The sequence below is a fragment of the Tamandua tetradactyla genome, chromosome 10, assembly GCF_023851605.1.
Source record: "Tamandua tetradactyla isolate mTamTet1 chromosome 10, mTamTet1.pri, whole genome shotgun sequence".
Lineage (NCBI taxonomy): Eukaryota > Metazoa > Chordata > Mammalia > Pilosa > Myrmecophagidae > Tamandua > Tamandua tetradactyla.
In genome coordinates this window covers 107,092,888-107,116,111 of record NC_135336.1, presented here as the reverse complement: position 1 = coordinate 107,116,111, position 23,224 = coordinate 107,092,888, and the positions used below count along the sequence as shown (strand labels likewise).

The window sequence follows — 23,224 nt, the reverse complement described above, 5'->3', positions numbered from 1 at the left end:
CGTCTTGGGACATTTATCTTGGCTCTTTTCTGCTCACAGCAGAGGCTACACCATGCACGCTGCACGCCTCTTCCCTGGCTGGAGAGGTCTCCGGTCGTAAGGGCAGATTTTGGAGAGTGTTAATGGCCTGCTTTTCCAAGCGGTCTACAAAGTCATTTTGACTTCCCCTTTGACCTGAGTTATTTAACAGAGTATTAAAAATCTTCTAATTAGTATGTAGAGTGGGGGAGAAATGGCCTCATTTTATCCCATTTTGGCCAATACTGTGGCCCTTAAAATTTCTGCTTCCACATGTTCCCGCTAATGATCAAACTGGGGTATGTACAGGTTTCAGAGACGCTTGGAAAACGATTTTTCTGTAGGGTTGGAGGTCCAGAGAAGCTGTGGTCACGTCTCCCGCAGTCCTCTCTGCTCCTTTTGTTCCTGTTTGATTGCCCAGTTTCTTGTTCCTTCGATCAGCCTCGGACATGCGTGCTCCGAGAACTGTGTGCCCGGCGCCCACCGCCTCCGCGTTCGGCCCAGTTCCTTTTTGTAGTTATTTAAAGCAAGAACAGTTGCATTGTATGTTCCGGATTTGGGCCTAAAGAGGTTGGTGACTGCTTGACACTCACTGCAAACGTTTCTCCCAACGCGGCCCCTCCTCTCCGACTGTCCCCCGCCACCGACCCCCAGCCGGAGGCCCGTCCCCACCACCAGGACTCTCGGGTGCCCCGCGCTGGCTTGCTTGGTCTCTTCTTCCTTCTGTCCTTGACACGTGGATGGCATTTCCCTTTGGTGGGTACGTGTGACTTTCAAGGGAATATTCTGGTTTCAGTGTAAGGCTGCTTCATGCTTCAGGCTGACTGTCTGAGCCCTTTGTGGGTCACGAAGCGTGTGGGCATGTGGTGCCGGGAGGGTCCCTGCTGAGGGGGTCCCGCGGTGCCCCCGGCGGGGGGAGGGAGGGCAGCCTGGGAGCGTCCACGCTGGCTGAGCTGGAGCTTTCTCAGGCCTCGCCTTCAGGCTCCGCACCTCGAGCGCTGTCTCAGGGAGGGGCCCCCCTGCTCAGCGAAGTCCTGCTGCAGCTCGGCGAGCCGGGCCTGGCTGGCGGGTGGGTGTGGGCGCCCACACCCAGGCACAGGGAGGACCCGCGGAGTGGCCCTCAGGCACCCGCCCACCCCCACCAGGCCCCCACCCCACGCTGGCCTCAGGGGTGCCCTCTTCCCCGCCTGTTCCCGCCCGCGTCCCTGGGTCTGGTGCCTGCCATCTGCTGGCTCTTGGGCCACCCACTCTCGTTGCTGGTGTGCCAGGCATGAGCGACGCCCCTGAGACCTGACCCCCCGTTGTGGCCCACGTGTGACAGCGCTGCTTCACGCTGGGGAAACGGAAGTAGGGTCAGGGGACCGGGGAGGTGGGCCGGGGAGCGGGGCTCAGCACAGCCCTGTGCTGTCCCAGGACAGGCTCAGGAGGGACAAACCACGGCCCCCCGAGACCCCAGGATCTGCCTCGGCCCTCGACCTCTGAGCACTGGCCCTGCCTCTGGGACATGTCCACTTTGGCCCACCTGCCCGGGCACAGCCAGGGGCTTGCTGGCTGCCTCCGCCCCTGCCTCCACCCACCCTTGCCTCTGCCCACCCCTGCCTCGGCCCCTGCCTCCACCACCCCTTCCTCCACCACCCCTGCCTCCACCCCTGCCTCCACCACCCCTGCCTCCACCCCTGCCTCCCCCACCCCTGCCTCCGCCCCTGCCTCCCCCACCCCTTCCTCCACCACCCCTGCCTCCGCCCCTGCCTCCACCACCCCTGCCTCCGCCCACCCCTGCCTCCACCCCTGCCTCCACCACCCCTTCCTCCACCACCCCTGCCTCCACCCCTGCCTCCGCCCCTGCCTCCCCCACCCCTGCCTCCGCCCCTGCCTCCACCCCTGCCTCCCCCACCCCTGCCTCCGCCCCTGCCTCCCCCACCCCTTCCTCCACCACCCCTGCCTCCGCCCCTGCCTCCCCCACCCCTTCCTCCACCACCCCTGCCTCCGCCCACCCCTGCCTCCGCCCCTGCCTCCACCCCTGCCTCCCCCACCCCTGCCTCCGCCCCTGCCTCCCCCACCCCTGCCTCCGCCCCTGCCTCCACCCCTGCCTCCCCCACCCCTGCCTCCGCCCCTGCCTCCCCCACCCCTTCCTCCACCACCCCTGCCTCCACCTCTGCCTCCGCCCCTTCCTCCCCCACCCCTGCCTCCACCCCTGCCTCCACCACCCCTGCCTCCACCCCTGCCTCCCCCACCCCTGCCTCCGCCCCTGCCTCCCCCACCCCTTCCTCCCCCACCCCTGCCTCCGCCCCTGCCTCCACCCCTGCCTCCACCACCCCTGCCTCCACCTCTGCCTCCACCCCTGCCTCCGCCCCTGGGTCCACCACCCCTGGCTCCACCCACTCTCTGCCCTCTGCAGCCCCTGGGAGCTTGCCGCTCTCCGTTTGTCTGTGCATCCTTCCTTACCAGCTCTGTGCGGGGCCTTGGAGGCCCATCACATGGGGTCACCACCCTATAATGAGGATACCCACAGTAACAGGAGCCCCCCCCTCCCACTTTCTGTGGCCAAGGTCAGGGCCCTGTGGTCAGTGGGTGGGTCTGTCCTAACTGAACCCCTCCCTCCTCGCGGCTGGGACAGGCTGGGCTGCCCCAGGGCTGAGTGGCCCTCGTGCCAGGGACAGGGCTCTGCAGGACAGGGTCTTCCAGTTCAGCGAGGTGGGGGGGGCTCGACCTGGGGCGCTGCACACTGTCCCATATGGACCTGTAGGCCACAGTGGAGTCGGGGCTGGTCACGGCCGGCCCTTGCCCGAGCCCTTGGCTGCGAAGCTTGGGAGGCGCCATGTGGGGCTGCCTGATGCGGGGGGCTGCGTGGGGGCTGTGGGGGGCTGCAGGGGTGGTGGCGAGGTCGGACAGACCGGGGCCAGGGAGGGAGGGCTGCTCTTGACCCTCATGGGGGCTCACACCCCTGGTTCCGAGTATCATCAGGGCCACACCCAAAGGCAGGGGCTCCTCCGATCACGGCAAGGGCAGTGCCAGCCTTGGGCCTCTGCGGGGAGCCCGGTGACACCCAGCCCTGAGGGGCCGCTGGGGGGAGCAAAGCAGGGCCCAGGGGCTGGAGGGGTGGAAGGGGCGGGCTCAACCCGGACTCTGACCTGGGGGCATGCAGCCTGGGCCAGCAGGGAGCACTGCCGGGTGCAGAGGCCCAGGGGCTGCCCTTGCCAGCGCCGGCCCCATGCAGGATGGGGCATTGCTTTAAGAGGGCACCACATTGCCCCCAAAAGCTTCCAGACCCGTGAGGGGTGTTGGTCAGCCCCCGTTGTTGGACGTACTGTGGACACACAGCCCGAGGGGCTGGGTTTGTGCGGCCACGTGTTCTGGGCCTAGAGAAGTAAGTTACCGGGTCCCCTGGGAGCCGAGGGGCCTGGGGAGAACCAGGACTGTGCAGCCCCTCCCTCCCAAGGCCACACACACGGCCCGGGAGAATCCCAAGCAGGGTCTGTGTGTGTGTGCACATGGTGTGCTTTGTGCACACGTGTGTGGGAACATGTGTGTGTGTGCATGGGGCACCTCGTGTGTGCCTGAGGCCCCAGGGACTCAGCAGCTGTGGCCACCCTGCCACCCCCAGCTTGCAGCTTGGGCCCGTGCGGGGAGGTGGGTTCTCGGTCTGTGGCGGCCCAGCAGCAGAAACGCACACATGGCCATGCATAGCTGCCCAGAGCTGGGCCCAAGCGCTGTCACCCAGCCCCTTCCCTCCGCAGGACATGTCCGGCCAACGCGTGCTGCCCGTCCTGGCGGCTCTGCTCTCCCTTGGGACCGGTGAGTACAGCGGAGGCGGCTCAGGACCTGTGTGTGGGGGGGTCAGGACCTGCCCCTGCGCCACCCGACCCAGGGCCGGGGGCATGAACAGAGGCGCGCTCAGCCTCCCCCACGTCGGGAGGGGCCGCCACCCTGACCCTCCTCAGAGCCCCCCTCGCCTGAACCCTCCACCTGGACTCTGCCCCCTAGGGCTGCTCAGAGGCCAGCTTGGCCTGGCCTCTCCCTCCCTCCATCCCCTCCCCCCTTCTCAGGCCCTTCCCTCTCTCCAAGCCCTGATCAGATGCCCAACTGCTCCCTGCCATCTCCACTTGAATATCTAACAGGCATCTCAGCTCGTCAAGATACAGCTTTGGGGCTTGCCATGTCAGCCCCCCAAAAACAACAACAACAAAAAACACCTGCTCCTCCCCATGTAAGGATTGCCACCCTCCCCCAAGACCCCTCCCCTGCTCGCATGTGCTGATGCCATCCTGCCCGCAAATCCATCAAGCACGCTGGCTCCACCGTCAACATCTGCCCAGAACCCCAGGACTCCTCACCTCCTTTCCCTCCCCCTGCACACCACACCGTCTGTCCCCAGAGGGCTGCTGTGGCTTCCCTGCCCCTTCCCCAGCAGCCCAAGGGGTCCTGCAAAGCACTTTCCCCCAGCCCCAGACAGCCCACCTCACTGTTCACTACAGCTGGGCTCACATAGTATAGGTGTCTGCTCCGTATAGTCACATCATGAGTGTGGGGAGGCCGGAGGACCACCCATCCATCCATCCTTCATCCATCCACCCACCCACCCACCCATCCATCCACTCCTACACCTATCCGTCCACCCATGTACCCATCCATATACCCATTTACACATCCATCCATACACCTGTACACCCATCCATCCATCCACCCATCCGTGCAGACATACATATGCCCACCATCAATCCACCCATCCATCCATTGCTCCACCCATCTACCCATCCATCCATCCATCCATGCACCCATCTGTACACCCATATACCCGTCCATCCTTCTGTCCATCCATTCATCCATCTATGCACACATGCATGCATGCATCCACTCACCCACAACCCATCCATCCACCCCTACACCCATCCATCTACCTATCCATCATCCATCCACCCATCCACCCATCCACCCACCCACCCACCCACCCATCCATCCACCCACCCACCCATCCATCCACCCACCCCTCCATCCATCCATCCGTCCACCCACCCATCCATCCGTCCACCCACCCATCCATCCACCCACCCATCCACCCATCCACCCGCCCATCCATCCATCCACCCATCCATCCATTGCTCCACCCATCTACCCATCCATCCACCCCTACACCCATCCATCTACCTATCCATCATCCATCCACACATACACCTATCCATCCACCCGCCCATCCACCCATCCACCCATCCATCCATCCACCCACCCCTCCATCCATCCACCCATCCATCCACCCACCCATCCACCCACCCCTCCATCCACCCACCCATCCATCCATCCACCCATCCATCCACCCCCCCGCCCATCCATCCATCCACCCGCCCATCCACCCATCCACCCGCCCATCCATCCATCCACCCGCCCACCCATCCATCCATCCATCCACCACCCACCCATCCATCCATCCACCCGCCCATCCACCCATCCACCCGCCCATCCATCCATCCACCCGCCCATCCATTCATCCATCCATCCACCCACCCATCCATCCATCCATCCACCCACCCATCCATCCATCCACCCGCCCATCCATCCATCCACCCGCCCATCCACCCATCCACCCGCCCATCCATCCATCCACCCGCCCATCCAACCATCCACCCACCCATCCATCCACCCACCCACCCATCCATCCACCACCCACCCACCCATCCATCCACCCGCCCCTCCATCCATCCATCCATCTACCCACCCATCCATCCATCCACCCACCCATCCATCCATCCACCCACCCATCCATCCACCCACCCCTCCATCCACCCACCCATCCACCCATCCACCCACCCATCCATCCACCCACCCACCCATCCATCCACCCGCCCCTCCATCCATCCATCCATCCACCCACCCATCCATCCATCCACCCCTCCATACATCCACCTATCCTTACATCCATCCACCCATCCATCAATTATCCACCTATCTACCCATCCATCCATCAACTTATGTGTGCATCCATTTGTTCACCCATCCGTTTGTTCTTTTGCTCTCTGACAACTCTCACTGGTCTCATAGTGGATGTCGAGTTGGCAGCTGCAACCCCCACTAAAGCTCTTGTTCTCACCCCTAGTCCTCTCCCAGGAGTGCACCAAGTACAAGGTCAGCACCTGTCGGGACTGTGTGGAGTCGGGGCCCGGCTGTGCCTGGTGCCAGAAGCTGGTAAGTTCGGAGTCTGTACTGTTGGCATTGGGGTCCCCTTGGCCTCTGCCCCCTTCCTTCCCATACCATCTGCTTAGGCCCCCTTGCCTGGCCCCTGTCATGGTGCAGGGGCACACCTGCATCCAGCTGTGCATCTCCTGTGGCCTCCTGAACCAGGAACAGCTTCTCAGCCTCCCTTGTCTTCAGGTCCTCGACGCTTGTGACGAATTCCACGTGGCCAACCTCGAGGCTGCCCCTCAGTGGGGGGTTGCTTTGCGCTCCTGGCGGTGGGGTTCAGGCTGTGTGTTCTGCAGGACCCCGCAGGGAGATGGCCCGCCCCGGATCGGGGGCCAGCCAGGCAGGCTCTGCCCCCCAACAGCTATGCTTCCCCAGGCGATTAATTGGGCGGGGTGACCCTTCAGGTCGACACCCCTTCTTCTCAGCGTCCACTGGTGGTTCTTGGCTGAGTTGAACGATTATTACAGTGCTGGGTAAAAAATGTAATGTTTTAATTTCTCAAATCTTTTGATTCATGCCATTTGAATATGCGGACAACTTTTCTTCCTCCTCTCTGTCGCTTTTTCCCTTTTTTTTCCATTCCTTCCTCTCTCCTCTCTCCCTTTCTCTCCTCTCTGTTCTTTATCCTCTCTCTCTGTCTGTCTCCCTGCTTTCTCCCCTCTCTCTGTCTGATTCTCTTTCTCTCTATTTTCAGTGTGGACACATGGATTTTTATTGCATTCAGCAGCTATAATCCATCACCACCTATTTTTCATTTGAGTCTCAAGATGCTCCAGCAGGGCCATTGCAACTCCCCTCCACCCCCAAAGCTGGTCCTCTGTCCTCTCCACCCACTTGTGTCATTTTTTAATGCTTTTTTCTTCCTGGAATAACAAGGCCTTGTAGCTCATCTTGTGCCTTCCTCGCCCCAGCCCTGGCATCTGAGGTTCCTTTAAAGAATCTGGTTCTTTTTCGTGAGGAACCTGCCTCCCAGCCTCCTCGGTCTGTTTCCTCATTTTCCCAATCCTGCAACACACAGAAAGTGTCTTCAGAGTCCCGGCCCCCACCCCAGCACAGCAAACCTCAAAGGGGAAGTCGTGCACGGCTGTGTTCCTTCTTTTGCATGAGGCGTGTGGTGGGGGGGTCCCCGCCCACAGCCCGCATCAGGGCACACCACTTCCTTTCCTGGGGTGCTTTATTCATTTGAGGACGGGGCAGGGAGGCTCGTTTGCTTCTTCGCGTTTTCCATTCAAGGGTGTTTCTCTCCCCGTCCTTGCTGATTTAATTTTATTTTATACAGACTTAAAGCAGCAGCCCAGTCCCCAAAGTCAAAACAGGACAGAGGCCAATGGGGACCTGTCGCCGCCACCCCACGTCCCGGCCCCACCCGCTGCTTCCCACGCTCCCCCCCCACCCCCGGGCCCTCCCGCTGCCCTCCACCCACCCCCACACCCCATCCCACCTCGACCCACCCACCGCTTCCTGCACCCCATCCCCATCCTGGCGCCCCCCACCGCCCCCGGCCGCCACAGCTGACCTGCCTCACCCTGCTTGGTGCCCTTCCAGTGCTTTTAGTAAAATGAAGCGGGAGAGGAGCACGTTTCAGCGATTTACATTGCTGGGGGGACCTCCCTGGAGGTGGGCAGCCCCGCCCAGGACCCCACCTGAGGCCCGTGCTCTGTGCCCCCGCCTGCGGGCCGCGGGGCCCCCACACCCTGCTTCCAGCCCCCTCTGGCCACGAGGGGCTCCGGTGGACCTGCACCGCGGGCTTCCAGGAGCAGGGGGCACGTGTGTCCCTGGGGGAACCACTCCTCCGCCACAGGCCCGGGGGGAGGGACTGGGGGCCGGCAGATGCCCCAGGAAAGGAGGGGCAGGCTGGTCCTCAGCCCCTGGGGACTGGGGGCCCCTCCTGGTCTCCCTCCTGACCTTTGACCTCTTCCAGAACTTCACCAGCCACGGGGAGCCCGACTCAGCCCGCTGCGACACGAGGGAGCAGCTGCTGCTGCGGGGCTGCGCGGCCGACGACATCATGTACCCGCAGAGCATTGCTGAGCCCCAGGGGTACACACGCGGCCACCGCCAGCAGCTGTCCCCACAGAAAGTGACACTGTACCTGAGGCCAGGTAGGGGGGCCTCGGGCAGGGGCAGGGCGGGCCTCACAGGGCAGCAGACTGGCCCGAGCACCGCTGGGGACCTCGAGGCCCCCGCCAGGCCCACCACGGCCCAAATGGATCCCACTATCTGCAGGTGGGGTCTGGACCCCTTTTAGCCCTGTGTGTGTTCTGATCCTTTCTTGACGGGGCGGATGAGCCGTGTGGAAGACACACGTTCTTTCCACTTCTTGGAGGATGGGAGCACGTGTTGGCAGTAAAGGCTCTGAAAAGTCCTGCAGCCAAGGGCACTGAATAACCCACTCCCGCCCACGTCTCCCAACCTGACCTGAACACAGACCCACTTCGGGACCCCGCCCCTTCTCGGTGCTCGGACACGCCCTTGGGGGCGGTGCCGAAGGGGAGGAGGCAGCCTCGGGTGGGGTGGGGGTTCACACTTCCCTGCCCCCTGCCTGGGGGCTACCTCACAGAGTGCCCAGAGACCGAGGGACCTGTGAGTGCCGCAGCCCTGTGCCTACTCCATGGAGCCGTGCAAGGGGGCTCGTGGGGGAGGGCAGGCAGGTGCGGCGGGAGTGGTGTCTCCTCCGGGGCACAGTGGCCGAGGTCAGCAGGGAGCCGGCAGCAGCCCAGAAGGAGCGCGGGCGAGAATGCAGCTGGGTCAGCCATGGGGGGGCAGCCACATCCCGGCTGGGGCTGCTGGGGCAGGGTGGACCCCCGGGGGCAGCAGCAGGGCGAGCCAGGCCTGCCTCTCACCACCCCACAGGCTGGCACCACCACCTCTGGCCACAAATGCCAGGACCAGACCCCTGGGCAGCGGAGGGCATCTTACCACTGAGCCTCAGCCTTCGGCACCCGCGGCCTCCTGCCCGGCCAGCGCAGGCCGTGTCCACACACATGCCGCCCATGGCAGCTTCTGTGTCGCAATGGCAGGCGAGAGGTCGGGGCAGGCGTGAGGCTGCTAAGCCCCCTCTGCGCAGCCCCCAGTGCTCGGCCACCAGGGCCTGGGAGCCATGGGGGTCTGGGGACAGGGCAGGGGCCAGGCCAGGAGCTCCGGGCGGGCGGCACGCAAGGGCAGAGTGTACGGGCAGGAGAGTGTGCATGTGTGTGTGCCTAAGTACGTGTGACAGCAAGTGTGAGAGTGTGCACAGTGTGTGCAGGTGTGTCCACATGGGTGTTTACGTGTCTGTGACAGTGGATAGATGTTCGGTGTATGTCTGCATGTGTCGTGAGCTCTGTGTACTACAGTGTGGGTGCATACCATGTGGTGTATGCGTTGTGGAGTGTTGGCATGTGTGTATACACATATATGTGTGGGTGGTGTGTGCATTGTGTATGTGTGGTGAGACTCTGTGTCTGTGTGTGGTGGGTGTACATATAGTGCATACATGTGATGTGTGGATTTGTGTGTGAGCTGTGTGTATATGTGCTTATGTGTGCATGTGGGATGTATGGTGTGTGTATATTACACGTATGCATGTGTTGTGTACTTGGGGTCATGTGGGTATGTATGGTGTGTGTCTGTGTATGGCACATGTGTACGTGTGGCTGTGTGTAAGTGTATGTTGTGTGCACATGTGTACGTGTGGCTGTAAGTGTATGTTGTGTGCACATGTGTACGTGTGGCTGTGTGTAAGTGTATGTTGTGTGCACATGTGTACGTGTGGCTGTGTGTAAGTGTATGTTGTGTGCACATGTGTGCTGTGTGAGTGGTATGTGTGGGTGGGTGTACGAGTGGTGCATGTGCAGGTAGGTACGTGTGCACAGTCTGCACACATGCGTAGTATATGCATGCTGTGTATTCAAAACATGCATGTGTATATGAGGGTAAGTGTGTAAAATGTATGTCGTGTGTAGTGTGTGTGTACCTATGATGTGTGTGTATGAGTGTGGTTGTGGGTATTTGCACATGGTATATGTGTGGATCTATGTGTGTACTTTGCGGTGTGTGTGCATGTGTGTGAGGCATATGTGTGTGATGTCCTGTGTACACATGCATGCAGTGTTCCGTAGGTGGGTGTATATATGTGAGCTGCCCATGTGGTACGTGTGTGTACATCTCTGCACATGGTGTGTGTATTGTGTGTGGTATGTGCCTGTGCTTGTGAGTGTATTGTGCTGGGCATGCCTGTGTGTGTGTCTGCGAATGTGTGCACAGCGGGACTAGGGGAGGTCACTGAGAAGGGAGTGCCAGCCTGGGGTCTGAGACCGCATGGGGAGGCCAGGGTGGGGCTGGGCTGCGGGGCATCCACGGGGGGTCCGCGGACGAGGTGCCGGGCAGGAGGTCGTCACCATGCGGGATGGGTCTCCAGACTCAGCAAAAAATAAACCACAAAACAGGGTGCCTGGGTAGTTCAGGGTAGAAGTCTTGCCTGCCACGCAGGAGATCCGGGTTTGATTCCCAGCCCTCGCACTCAAATGGTAAAATAAAGTAAGCGACAGCACCCCCAGACGGGTTTTGACTTCAGATGAAAATCACTCCTTCTAGCCTAGGCACGCCCCTGGCGCTGTATGACGTGCTTCTCGTTGGGAGGGCTCACTGAGAACAGGCCTGTGCTGATGTGAGAGCCACGCCCGAGTGGCCTCCTGTGCGCTTTATTATTATTATTATTTTTACCTTTTTTTATTGTGTAATACAACATATATACAAAGCATAGAAAGAAAAAAGCAGTAGTTTTCAGTCTCTTCGACAAGTAGTTACAGGACAGATCCCAGAGTTTGTCATGGGCTACCATACGATCCTCTCACATTTTTCCTTCTAGTGCTCCAGATTGTAGGAGGCTAGAAGGAATCATAGTTTTTATCATCACAATCAACTTTTTTTTTCTTTTTTGTGAAAAATAACATATACACAAAAAAGCAATAAGTTTCAAAGTACAGCACCACAATTAGTTTTAGAACATGTATCAGAGTTTGACATGGGCTACAGTTCCACAATTTTAGGTTTTTACTTCTAGCTGCATTAAGATACTGGAGACTAAAGGAGATACCAATTTAGTGATTCAGCATTCATATTCGTTTGTCAAATCCTATTTTCTCTGTATAACTCCACCATCACCTTTGATCTTTTATCCCTCTCTTTAGGGGTGTTTGGGCTGTGGCCATTCTAACTTTTTTATGTTGGAAGGGGCTGTCACTAATATGGGGTAGGGGGATGGAACTGTCTGATGTTCTGGAGAGGCTGGGCCCTCTGGGTTTCAGGACTTATCTGGTCCAGGGACCCATCTGGAGGTTGTAGGTTTCTGGAAAGTTACCCTAGAGCATGGAACCCTTGTGGAATCTTATATATTGCCCTAGGTGTTCTTTAGGATTGGCTGGAACGGTCCTGGTTGGGGGTTGGCAGGTTATGATAGGTAGCAAGGTCTGCCTGAAGCTTGCGTAAGTGCAACCTCCAGAGTAGCCTCTTGACTCTATTTGAACTCTCTCTGCCACTGATATTTTATTCGTTACACTTCTCTCCCCCCTTTTGGTCAGGATGGCACTGTTGATCCCATGGTGCCAGGGCCGGGCTCATCCCTGGGGGTCACTCCCTACGCCATGGCCTTCCTCTGCAGCTCTCCCACAGGGCCTCTGTGTGCAGGGCCGTCAGAAGGATGTTGGGGTTCGGGGGCGTGGGCCCCGAGCCCCCCGCAGCACTCCTGCCCACGGCCCGGCTGTCTGTGGCAGGTCAGGCGGCGGCCTTCAACGTGACGTTCCGCCGGGCTGAGGGCTACCCCATCGACCTGTACTACCTGATGGACCTGTCCTACTCCATGCTCGACGACCTCAAGAACGTGAAGCAGCTCGGCGGCAGCCTGCTGCGGGCCCTGCAGGACATCACCGAGTCCGGCCGTATCGGTGAGCGCGCGGGCGGCCGCAGGGCTCAGGGCTATGTCATCCCCAGGGCCACGCCGGTCACTCAAGGGCTCCCCGAGTCCTGACATCGTCCGCCCCCCCCCCCCACTTCTTTTCTCCTTCTCTTTCACTTACTTTTCTGATATTGTTGAAAAGCACAAAAGCTCTCAGTGCCAGTTTTAAATTACAGAATTCAAAAGTATACTGACCCCACAGGAGACACGGCACTGAAGGAATGAGGATAGCACAGGTCTCGGACACATGTGTGTGCAAGGGAGGGGCCGTTGCCCACCCAGCATGCTCCCAGGCCTGGCAGCAGCCTTCTCCGTAGGCAGGGGTGCATGCACATGCAGGCACAAACACATGAATGCACACTCATGCAAACACACGCTCACACTCACATGTGAACACACATGCATGAACATGTACTTGGTTGTGCTAAAACACAATCACATGTGTGCACTCACACTTTTGCATGTGTCCCCACATTTACACCCACCCATGTGCACTCATGGACATGCACACACATCCACTCACACCCTGCCCTCATGTAAGCATGAATACACATCCACATGGCCACACCTGTACCCAGCCACATGTGTGCACACACACACACTCGTGCTCACACCTGCACCCAACCATGCACATGTGTACACACACACACTCACACCCATACTCACAAACACGTGCATGCACTCATATGAACAAATTCTTACACGTGTACACTATTACCCAGGTGTGTGCACACACATACTCTCACTCAGACCTGCACACTACCATACACTTGTCCTCACTTACACACTTGCTCACACCTGCACACTGCCACGCACTTGTGCACATGCACGTGCACGTCCACACCATCTTGCTTTTTCCCTCGCCCCAGATGGGACAGGGCCCCTCCCTCTGCGGGAAGCCTGCCCCCGGCCTCACCCCCTGTCCCCCCAGGCTTTGGGTCGTTTGTGGACAAGACGGTGCTGCCGTTCGTCAACACGCACCCTGAGAAGCTCAAGAACCCGTGCCCCAACAAGGAGAAGGAGTGCCAGCCCCCGTTCGCCTTCCGCCACGTGCTGACGCTGACCAACAACTCCAACCAGTTCCAGACTGAGGTCGGCAAGCAGCTGATCTCGGGGAACCTGGACGCCCCTGAGGGTGGGCTGGATGCCATGATGCAGGTGGCCGCGTGCCCGGTAAGGCGCCGCACAGGGCCCACCTCCCTGCCCCACAGGCTCCCATGGGACCCAGGCCCACAGCCGGCACCTGCCCGCCCCCACCCCCCAGCTGGCCCAGGGTGGGCCATGTGTGGAGAAAGCCCCCGGCTCCCCCTGGTGCGGGGTCACCTCCCTCCTTCCAGGCACCCTCGGGGAGGGGCATCCTTTCCAGGCAGGGCCGCCATCGCCACAGTCCGTGGCTTATCTGGCTCTGCCCCATGAGGCCAGCTGTGACCCCCTGACTCGTCCCTGCCACCCGCTTGTCCTCTTGGCGGGCCGGGCTCACTGCCCGATGTACATCACAGCCGACCTGTGACACGGGGATCAAGGAGTGAACGCGCCTCTATTGCTTATTGCTAAGCGCCACGCAGGGGCAGCAGGGCTGGCGACCTGAGTTCTGCCCCCGGCTGGGGAGCTCCTGAGGGCGTGAAGCAGCTTGGTGCGGGCAGCTTTATATGGCGGGCATGGCGGCTCGCTGTGATGGGTTGGAGATGGTCAGATATGGAGGGCGCAGACAGCTTTCACATTTGGTCATGTAAGGAAAGCAGCATGCAGTGTGACCGTGGGTGCGCAGTCTGACTGTGGATGTGCAGTGTGACCATGGGTGTGCAGTGTGACCGTGGGCGTGCGTGTGACTGTGATTATGCAGTGTGACCATGGGTGCGCAGTCTGACTGTGGATGTGCAGTGTGACCATGGGTGTGCAGTGTGACCGTGGGCATGCGTGTGACTGTGATTATGCAGTGTGACCACGGGTGCGCAGTATGACTGTGGGCGCACAGTGTGACTGTGCATGTGCAGTGTGACCATAGGCATGCAGTATGACCGTGGATGTGCAGTGTGACCATGGGTGTGCAGGGTGACCGTGGGTGCGCAGGGTGACCGTGGGTGTGCAGTGTGACCGTGGGCGTGCGTGTGACTGTGGGTGTGCAGTGTGACCGTGGGTGTGCAGTGTGACCGTGGATGTAGCAGTGTGACTGTGGATGCGCAGTGTGACTGTGGGTGTGCAGTGTGACCGTGGGTGTGCAGTTTGACCATGGGCATTCAGTGTGACCGTGGGAATGCAGTGTGACTGTGGGTGTGCAGTGTGACCGTGGGTGTGCAGTGTGACCGTGGATGTAGCAGTGTGACTGTGGGTGTGCAGTGTGACCGTGGGTGTGCAGTTTGACCGTGGGTGTGCAGTTTGACCATGGGCATTCAGTGTGACCGTGGGAATGCAGTGTGACTGTGGGTGTGCAGTGTGACCGTGGGTGTGCAGTGTGACCGTGGATGTAGCAGTGTGACTGTGGATGCGCAGTGTGACTGTGGGTGTGCAGTGTGACCGTGGGTGTGCAGTTTGACCATGGGCATTCAGTGTGACCGTGGGCATGCAGTGTGACTGTGGATGCGCAGTATGACCATGGGTGCGCAGTGTGACCGTGGGTGCGCAGTGTGACTGTGGGTGTGCACTGTGACTGTGTATGTGCAGTGTGACTGTGGGTATGCAGTATGACTGTGGGCGCACAGTGTGTGCATGTGCAGTGTGACCATGGGCACACACTGTGACTGTGGGCATGCAGTGTGACTGTGGGCACACCGTATGACTGTGCACATGCAGTGTGACCATGGGCGCGCAGTGTGACTGTGGGCGCAGTGTGACCGTGCATGCGCAGTGTGACCATGGGCATGCAGTGTGACTGTGAGTGCAGTGTGACCGTGGGCATACAGTGTGACTGTGGGCACACACTGTGACCATGGCACTCAGTGTGACTGTGGGTGCACAGTGTGACCATGGACATGCCATGTGACTGTGCACATGCAGTGTGTCCATGGGTGTGCAGTGACCATGGGTGCACTGTGTGACTGTGCATGCAGTGTGACCATGGGTGCAGTGTGACTGTGGGCATGCCATGTGACTGTGCATGCACAGTGTGGCCATGGGTGTGCAGTGTTGCCATGGGTGCACTATGTGACTGGGCATGCAGTGTGGCTGTGGGCGTGCACTGTGACTGTGGCACTCAGTGTGACTATGGGAGTGCCATGTGACTGTGCACACACAGTGTGACCGTGGGTGTGAGCTTTAGCATTATGAGGAGGTCTAGGTTACTATAGGGGAAAGCTGTGTGCTGCTGCATGTGTCAGGCCAACCAGCCCTGGTTAGAACTGGCCCCATGTAGCGCCAGAGGGAACTGGGGTGGCTTGGCTCACGTTTCTTCATATATAAACACTGTTGGGCTGTAAACTGAGTCCTGAGACGCTGAGTTACAAGTCCAGGGTCCTGAGATGAGCCTGAGGGCGCCAGGGGCTCGGCGGCGGTTTGGTGAGTTATGACAGCACTGGCGTTTGCCTTGTGGCTACTCTGCGGTCCCTCGGGAGGTTGGCGCACAGCAAGCTATGATTGTGTTTGCTAATTCTCCTTTACAAGAATTATCTGGGCACTGAAACGGTCGCCACGGTAACACGTACCAAGCTCGTTCCTGCCACTGGAACACGCAGGATCTGTGGGTCCTGCTTCTCTGCTGGACCCCGGCCCTGCTGGGACTGACCATAGGTCGTCTCCGTTGCACTGTGGGGCCCCCTCAGCCACGGAGGGGACAGCATCACGAGGGATCGCAGTCGCGCCTGAAAGCACACGTCTCTTGTGCGTGATATTGCAGTTGTTTTTTATTATAAAGTATAACATGTACAAAACAAAGAAGAAAGAAAGTGATAATTTTCAAAGCACACTTCAACAAGTAGCGACAGCCCAGATCCCAGAGTTTGTCATGGGCTTTTGCCCTTTCACCATCTCAGATTTTCCCTTCCGGCTGCTCCAAACATGGAGGCTAAAGGACCATGAATATAGGGATACAGCAGCCACACTCATCTGTTAAATCCCATTTTCTCTTATACTTCCTCCTCCTTTAATCCTCTCCCAATCTATAGGGCTCTCTGGGCAATGCCTGTTCCGACTTTTTCATGTTGAGGAGGATGTCCACACTACAGGACAGGGGGATGGAATTAGCTGATAATCCTGGAGAGGTTGGAACCTCTGGGTTTCAGGGTTTAACTGATCCAGGACCCCTCCAGGAATGATTAGTACTGCAATATTTGACATGCATGTTCCTAAACGCACATGCCTTCAAGGCAACATTCCGTGACCCCTGAACTCAAAGCATTGCTTAGTTTGCTTCTTATTTTGTATTCGCCAAGTTTTCACACTGTAATAAACATTTCTGTGCATTCTTTTTCTTCTTTATTTTCTTAGGACTCATCCCCAGGTGAATCCTTTAGCCATGCAGTCTCCTTCTCGCACTACCTGTGTGTTTACTGGGTGGCTGTAGGGGAGTCCTGCAGACAAGGGGGGGGGCTGTACGCTGGAGCCCACACTGGCCTCTGCTGCGGCAATGGGCAGCCGTCCCTGGGCGGTGCTCTCTCTCGCCCTCTTGGTTCTCCCTCTGCCTGGGACCCCCAAGGAGGGCCCAGGAGGCCCAGGCCAGCCCGGAGGGGCAGAACAACCCTGTGTCAAATCGCTCCCAGTCGGGACCCAGCTGGGGAAACTGAGGCAGGTAACATCCTCGGTCTCCTCCCAGGAGGAAATTGGCTGGCGCAACGTGACGCGGCTGCTGGTGTACGCCACGGACGACGGCTTCCACTTTGCGGGGGACGGGAAGCTGGGGGCCATCCTGACCCCCAATGATGGCCGCTGCCATCTGGAGGACAACTTGTACAAAAGCAGCAATGAGTTTGTGAGTGCCCATTCTTGGGGTGCCCGCCCGGCCCAGAAGCTGCCTGGGCGGGCATGGCGTCGAGCAGGTGGCGCTGTCCCCTAGCTGGATAGGAGGGGAGGGGAGACGCCCCCACGGGCACCAGGATGGCACTGCTGGGCCTCAGGACCCCTACCCTGTGCCAGGCCCAGCCCCTGGGGCCCCCCACCCTCGTCAGGCCTGAAAGGGCGCTGCTGCTGCTGCTACGCTTGCCCACCCCCCACCTGCACAGCCCCAGGCCCCACCCAGTGCAGCCCATACACCCCCACCAGGCTCAGGGCCCCCAGCCCTGGGGTGTCTGCCTTCCTGAAGGCCTGTCTCCCCTGGGGGCTCCCCTCCACGTGTGGGGTCTCTTCCCCTCCCCAGGGAGGCACTCTGGGTGCTCGGAGAGGGGGATTCTCTGGCGAGGGTGCAGCCGGTCCACAGTGGAAGGATGCCTGGTCTCCCGGGAGCCTAAATCTGGGTGCCGTGGGGTCTGTCGGTGGTGCAGCTCCGAGGGTCCTCTCCTGGACCCCACAGCCTTGGGGCAAGGCTGGGGGACAGGAAAAGTGGCATCTCTGTGCTCATGCGCAGCCGCCCATTCGGCGTGGCCGTCCACTCGGAAGCAGGCACTGCCCAGGGGGGAGCCGCTGCTAGCGGACACCACGGGCCTCTCCACCGCTCTGCCCACGCGCGGCCCCTCTGCGTGCTACCTGCACACACGTCTGCCCGGATACCTGGGCCCTGCTCGCCCCACATGCCCCTTACACCACAGTTTCAGTGTCCCCTGCTGTGTTTCCCCGTAAGCGCTTCCCCGTGGTCTCGCTGGTTCGTGCATTTGGATGCGATGTTCCCAGAGGGGCCCGTGGGACAGCATGACCCCCCCCACGGCAGTGGGCTCTGGGGCTGCCTCGGGCCCTGACCGGCGTCCCGCCCCCAGGACTACCCGTCGGTGGGCCAGCTGGCGCACAAGCTGGCGGAGAACAACATTCAGCCCATCTTCGCTGTGACTAAGCGGATGGTGAAAACCTATGAGGTGGGTGCAGACAGCGGGACGTGGCCATCTGGGCGGCAGGGGACGTGGCTGGGCTGGCGGGCAGGCAGGCAGGCAGGCAGGCGGGCGGGTGGGTGGGTGGGTGAGCAGCACCTGCTGCGCCCGCCACGTTGGAGGGCCTGGAGGTACCCGGCCAGGTCTGCATGGGGGGCACCTCCCCATCCTCGCGGCCCAGGCACAGCCACCAGCCTCCCCAGCTGTCTTGTCAGGGCCGACGAGCAGAGCAGGGACAGGCGTGGGCCCGCGTTTAGGACCCCTCCCCTGTTGTGTGCACATCTGCGTGTCACCCTCTTCGCGGAGCGTGAGGTGCAGACCAGCACCCCCCCACCCCCGCGCGCTTCTCGGTGCGGACGCGCCCAGCTCCCAGCCCGGCCCAAGAGTCAGCAGCCCCCGCGCGGCCCTGGCCCCAGAGGAGCCCCTGCTCCATCCTGACACTTCCCGCTTTTCTCTGAAGGGGTCTCTGCTTCCAGGACCCTGAGCTTATCCTGGTTTTGGTGAATTGTGTCCTTAACTTCCTGTTCTGTCTTTACGGGGAGCAGTTTTCCCTCCGTTCGTCTGTGATTCTTGTTGTCGTTGCTGTTTGTCTTTTACCCGTTGTGGGGTCTGTGAACCGTTTACTCTGCTGGCCTGGCAGAGACCTCCTCTGCCCCTGTCCCCCGGCCTGGGAGGAGTGGGGGCTCAGGGGTTTGGGGCGCAGCTTCTGTTCCCTTGGGAGCTCCCCAGCTCACGGCCTCCTCTCCCGAGGGGCAGGGGCTCAGTGTCGCTGTCACTCCCATTTGACAGGAGCTGGGCCCTAGAATCCGGCTGTGGGTGGCTGGAACACCAAGCTCAGCTTTGAACTTTGTTGGGGGGTGCAGCCCTGGGGGTAAGGGGCCATGGCACCCCTGGTTACAGGGCTGCCCAATCATGTCACCTTCCAGCTGGGGCACTCGGGGTCCCCTGGAGAAGGAGGCAGCCGAGTTCTGTGCATCCCAGGCTTGCCCGCAGGTCCACGGTTCCTGGGGGCAGGGGTATGGGGTTGGGGATGCTCCCCAGACCCGAGGCCAGTGTGGACAGAGGCACCTTCTGCGGCCTGAATCGGCCACAGCACCATGGGTAGTAGCCACTCGCTGGCCATTGCAGGGAGCCCACATTGTCCCGTTAACACATCCCGGCAGGGAGCTGAGCTGTGCCACGCCAGGCCTTTGCTTGACACCACAGGCCCGTGCCCTGTGCCCACCCTGGGCAGCTGCTGTCACGAGCAGGTGGCCTTTGAGCTCTCCAGGAAAACAACACCCAATTCCACGGCGCTCGGGCCTGTGGCTGAGGGTCACCAGGCCCCCTCTCTGGGGTGTGGGGTAGGGGCAGCTTCTCCGAGCAGCCGTCCCAGGCCCGTCCTTGCAGACAGGGTGGCTGAACAACTCAGGGGAGGGGACTGATGAGTCACGAGCTAGGGCCTTGGGGAGACCCAGACCTCGAGGGGGTGACAGGGCTTAGAAGGTGCCCCCACCAGCGGGTGGGGGTGTGTGGAGTGTGGCCTCTGCTCTACGTGCCCCACCCAGTCTGCACCTGCGCCGAGTGTGGAGAGGATGAGCAGAATCTGGGCTCGGCTCCCCAACAGCCCCACAGTGGGGGTGTCCCTGCCACTTTGGCACGTGCATGCTGAGGGTCCGAGGGAACAGCAGCAGCCCCGGCCCCAGCCCCAGGCTCCACCAACCCCTGCCGCTCCCGGGCAGAGGCAGGGCCGCCACCATGGCGGGGGAGGGGTGCAGACATCCAGGCTGTGGCCCGCCCCCTGGCCCTGCTGACTCCGCAGCTGGGAGCATGAACTGTGGCCCGAGAGGTGAAGGACAGACCTGGGGCACGGCCCTGATGCGCCCCTGGCATGCGCCCGCCCCAGCCCCGACCTGCTGGCTCCCTGGCACGTTTGCCCCATGGGGCATCTAGTGGGTCCCTCGGGGGGCCAGGGGCCAACAGTGAGATGAGCGTCCTGCTCCCCAGTCTCCCCGACCTCCACGTGGGGACGGACCCTGGGGCATCCCAAGGACGAGGGGGGCGGGTGTTGGGGCCCCAGGGCAGGCAGCAGCAGGGCTGGCTGGGTTGCCACTGCAGCCTCCACCTGCACGCCCAGATGGGCCTGGTGATGCTACCACAGGTCTCGCAGGGACCCACGCAGACGGGCTCTGGCAGCAGGGCTGGGGTCCAGGAGGCGGCCGGGAGACAAGTGCCAGAGCCGGGGCCTCCCCCCGGCCTGCGCAGCCACACCACCTTGTCCACGGGGCTCCTGGGGCTGCGGGTCAGGGCAGGCGGTGGGATGGCACCCCAGGGTCCCTGTGATGGGACAAGCACAGCCGGGCCCCCGGCTGGGCACAGGGGATGGTGCCTGGCTGTGGCCATGTGTGGGCGGGGACTGGACCTGGCTGTGGGGAGTGAGGGAGGTCGTGGGCAGGGACCTGCCACAGGCCTGTTTCTGCAAGACGAAGCAAAAGTGTCACCTTCGGGCGCTGCGGTGGGGGGATGTGACTGCACCTGGGGGCTGTCTCGGGGCATCATGGGTGCCCCAGACCCCTCCCCGGGCGTGGTGCTGGTAGTCACGGTGTTGTTTTGTGGAGCCATGACCAAAAATTCCCTTCTGCTGACTCTAAAATGCTGAGATCTCAGACCATTACGCAGCCGTGAGATGTTCTCGCACGCAGCAATGCTGAGGGAATGGGACATCGTGCTGAGGGGAACAAGCTGATAGAACAACTGACGTGGAGACAGATGAAGGCTGGGGAGGGGTGTTCTTAGGGGGGTGCAAAGTATTTCTAAAAGTTAAAATACAAAGATAAAAATAAGAATAGAGCTCAGCACACGTGGCTTCCTCATGATTCTCCCCACGGACTTAGGGTGGTCCCGTCTCGGGGTGCTTCCTGACATCACGTCCCGCCTGTGTGCTCAGTGATGTCACGAGGCAGCTGAACCCCCCAGGGAAGCGAGCGCAGGCCCCCCAGGGCTCTCTCGGGGCGTGAGCGCACATGGCCCATGCGCTCTCCTCAGGCAGGGTACCCGCGGCCTCGGGCTGCCCTGGAGCTGGGCATCCACGCCGGGTCCCAGCAGTGCCGTCCGTCCCCCTGGCCGGAGCCCAGCAGCACTGTCCATCCCTCTGGCCGGGTCCCAGCGGCGCTGTCTGTCCCTCTGGCCGGCAGAAACTCACGGAGATCATCCCCAAATCGGCGGTGGGGGAGCTGTCGGCCGACTCCAGCAACGTGGTCCAGCTCATCAAGAACGCCTACAACGTGAGTCCCAGAGGCCCCGCGCGCTCAGCCACAGCCCCGGCCTGCCCTCCGCCCCCGGACACCCTCCCCCTAGGACGCGCGTGCGTCTCTTCCTTCTGGCTGTGGAGAAGTGGGGGGTGGGCGGGGGACCCCAGAGCCCGCGACCCTCGCCCTGGAGGGTGGGTCCCAGCGGATCTCCCCAGCCCTGGAAAGCTCCACCCCAGACCAGTAGAGCGCTGCACCTCCTGCCTGCCAGGCGTCCCAGGGGGCTTCGCAACACCCCCAATGCTGACCGCACTGGCCAGAATCAGAGCCCAGGAGGGAGGGTCTGTCTGAGGCTGGCAGACCTTAGGGACCCTGAGAGCCCCAGAACGGGGCAACTCCTGGGTGCCACGGCTGCTCCTCGGCATTTCTGTGTTTGCACCAAGGATCCAGCATCACCGTTGCCCCTCCCTCCTTCCCACCCGCCCCCACCTCTCCCCGCACCTTAGGTCCAGCAGGGCCTTCCCGGGTCTGGGGATTCAGACCCCAGTGGGGCTCGTGGGGCTGCTGCTCTGACCACATTACCCCCCAAGGTGGCCTGTGCGCCTCTGGGCCAGGACACTGACACGCGTAGCCCCTCCCTCCCACCTTGCCCCCCCCCCCCACCTGGGGAAGGAGCTGAGAAGCAGGGGTGCTGCCCCCCTGAGCGCCCGCTCTTTGCCGCAGAAACTCTCCTCGCGTGTCTTCCTGGACCACAGCACGCTCCCAGCCACACTGCAGGTGACCTACGACTCCTTCTGCAGCACCGGGAGGTCGCGCAAGGACGAGGCCCGGGGAGACTGCGACGGCGTCCAGATCAACGTGCCGGTGAGAGCGGCCGGCATCCCACGGGGTGCTGCGGGGCTGCGGGGGCGGCTGCGGGTACAGGGCCAGGGCTGTGGGCAGGGCTGTGGGGCAGGGTGGGGTCGCGCCGGCCCGAGGGCCTGCCTGGTGATGGTGGAGTAGGGTCACGCATCAGGTCCCTCAAGGGTCATCCCCTGCCCTGCAGGTCACGTTCCAGGTGAAGGTCACAGCCACAGAGTGCATCCAGGAGCAGTCGTTTGTCATCCGGCCGCTGGGCTTCACGGACACCGTGACCGTGCGGGTGCTGCCACAGTGTGAGTGCCGGTGCAGGGACACGAGCCGAGACCGCGGCCACTGCCATGACAAGGGCGTCGTGGAGTGCGGCATCTGCAGGTACTGTGCCCTGCCTGGCCAGAGTGAGGGTAGCTGGACGGGGAGGGGTCATGGCGGGGCGCCCGGGAGAGTCAGGACTTGAACTCAGAACCCTGGTCCAGGCCCTTGCTCACTCCTGAGGCCCCTCAGATGAGTCGACCAGGAGCAGGGGACATGTGGGCAGAGGCCCCTACCCACCAGAGCATGGAGACTGCTCAGAGGGTGCCGGGAGTGGGTGCCCCCGGTGGGCATGCCTGCGTGGCCTTGGACAGGTCACTTTCTCTCCCTGGCCCCAGTTCCCCAAAACCCTCCTCCTCTGGCCTTTGGGGCCTCTGGTCATCAGGCCAGCAGCCGCCACTGCCCTTGGGGCACCACATGGCCAGAGAGCTCCCCGGGAGCCCCCAACCTGGAATGGCCGATGTGACTGTCCTGCCTGGCTTGCAGGTGGGCCGTCCACAGGGAGGTCGTCCTTAGAACACGCTCTTCCTTGTCACCGTCCTGGGCAGTACCCTCTGCCTGCCCCTCTGCCAGGTCGTGCCCATACCAAGGGCCCCCCACATTAGAGGAAGATTGTGTGTTGGGGGTCAGCAGGCACACATGATATGCCACTGAGTTCCTAGAGCTTCCCCCTGCGTCAGTCCCCACGGCCCGTGAGTGGGCAGCCAGAACCCACGCCTGCTCAAAAAGCTTCTGCAAGACAGGAAACAATGTCT

At 61.3% G+C, this 23,224-nt stretch overlaps 1 protein-coding gene across 3 annotated transcripts in view; it reads left to right on the top strand.

Moving 5' to 3' along the window:
* ITGB2 (integrin subunit beta 2) overlaps positions 1-23,224 on the top strand; it is a 45,297-nt gene that overhangs the window by 16,772 nt on the left and 5,301 nt on the right. For all 3 annotated transcript variants that reach the window (XM_077119153.1, XM_077119155.1, XM_077119154.1), the window contains 10 exons: positions 3,756-3,813; positions 6,107-6,195; positions 8,114-8,294; positions 11,946-12,116; positions 13,059-13,300; positions 16,872-17,027; positions 17,965-18,060; positions 21,246-21,335; positions 22,023-22,163; positions 22,345-22,532. In XM_077119153.1, the coding sequence (XP_076975268.1) occupies positions 3,759-3,813; positions 6,107-6,195; positions 8,114-8,294; positions 11,946-12,116; positions 13,059-13,300; positions 16,872-17,027; positions 17,965-18,060; positions 21,246-21,335; positions 22,023-22,163; positions 22,345-22,532 (1,409 nt within the window). In that variant the 5' untranslated portion in view covers positions 3,756-3,758. The remainder of the gene's footprint in view (positions 1-3,755; positions 3,814-6,106; positions 6,196-8,113; positions 8,295-11,945; positions 12,117-13,058; positions 13,301-16,871; positions 17,028-17,964; positions 18,061-21,245; positions 21,336-22,022; positions 22,164-22,344; positions 22,533-23,224) is intronic.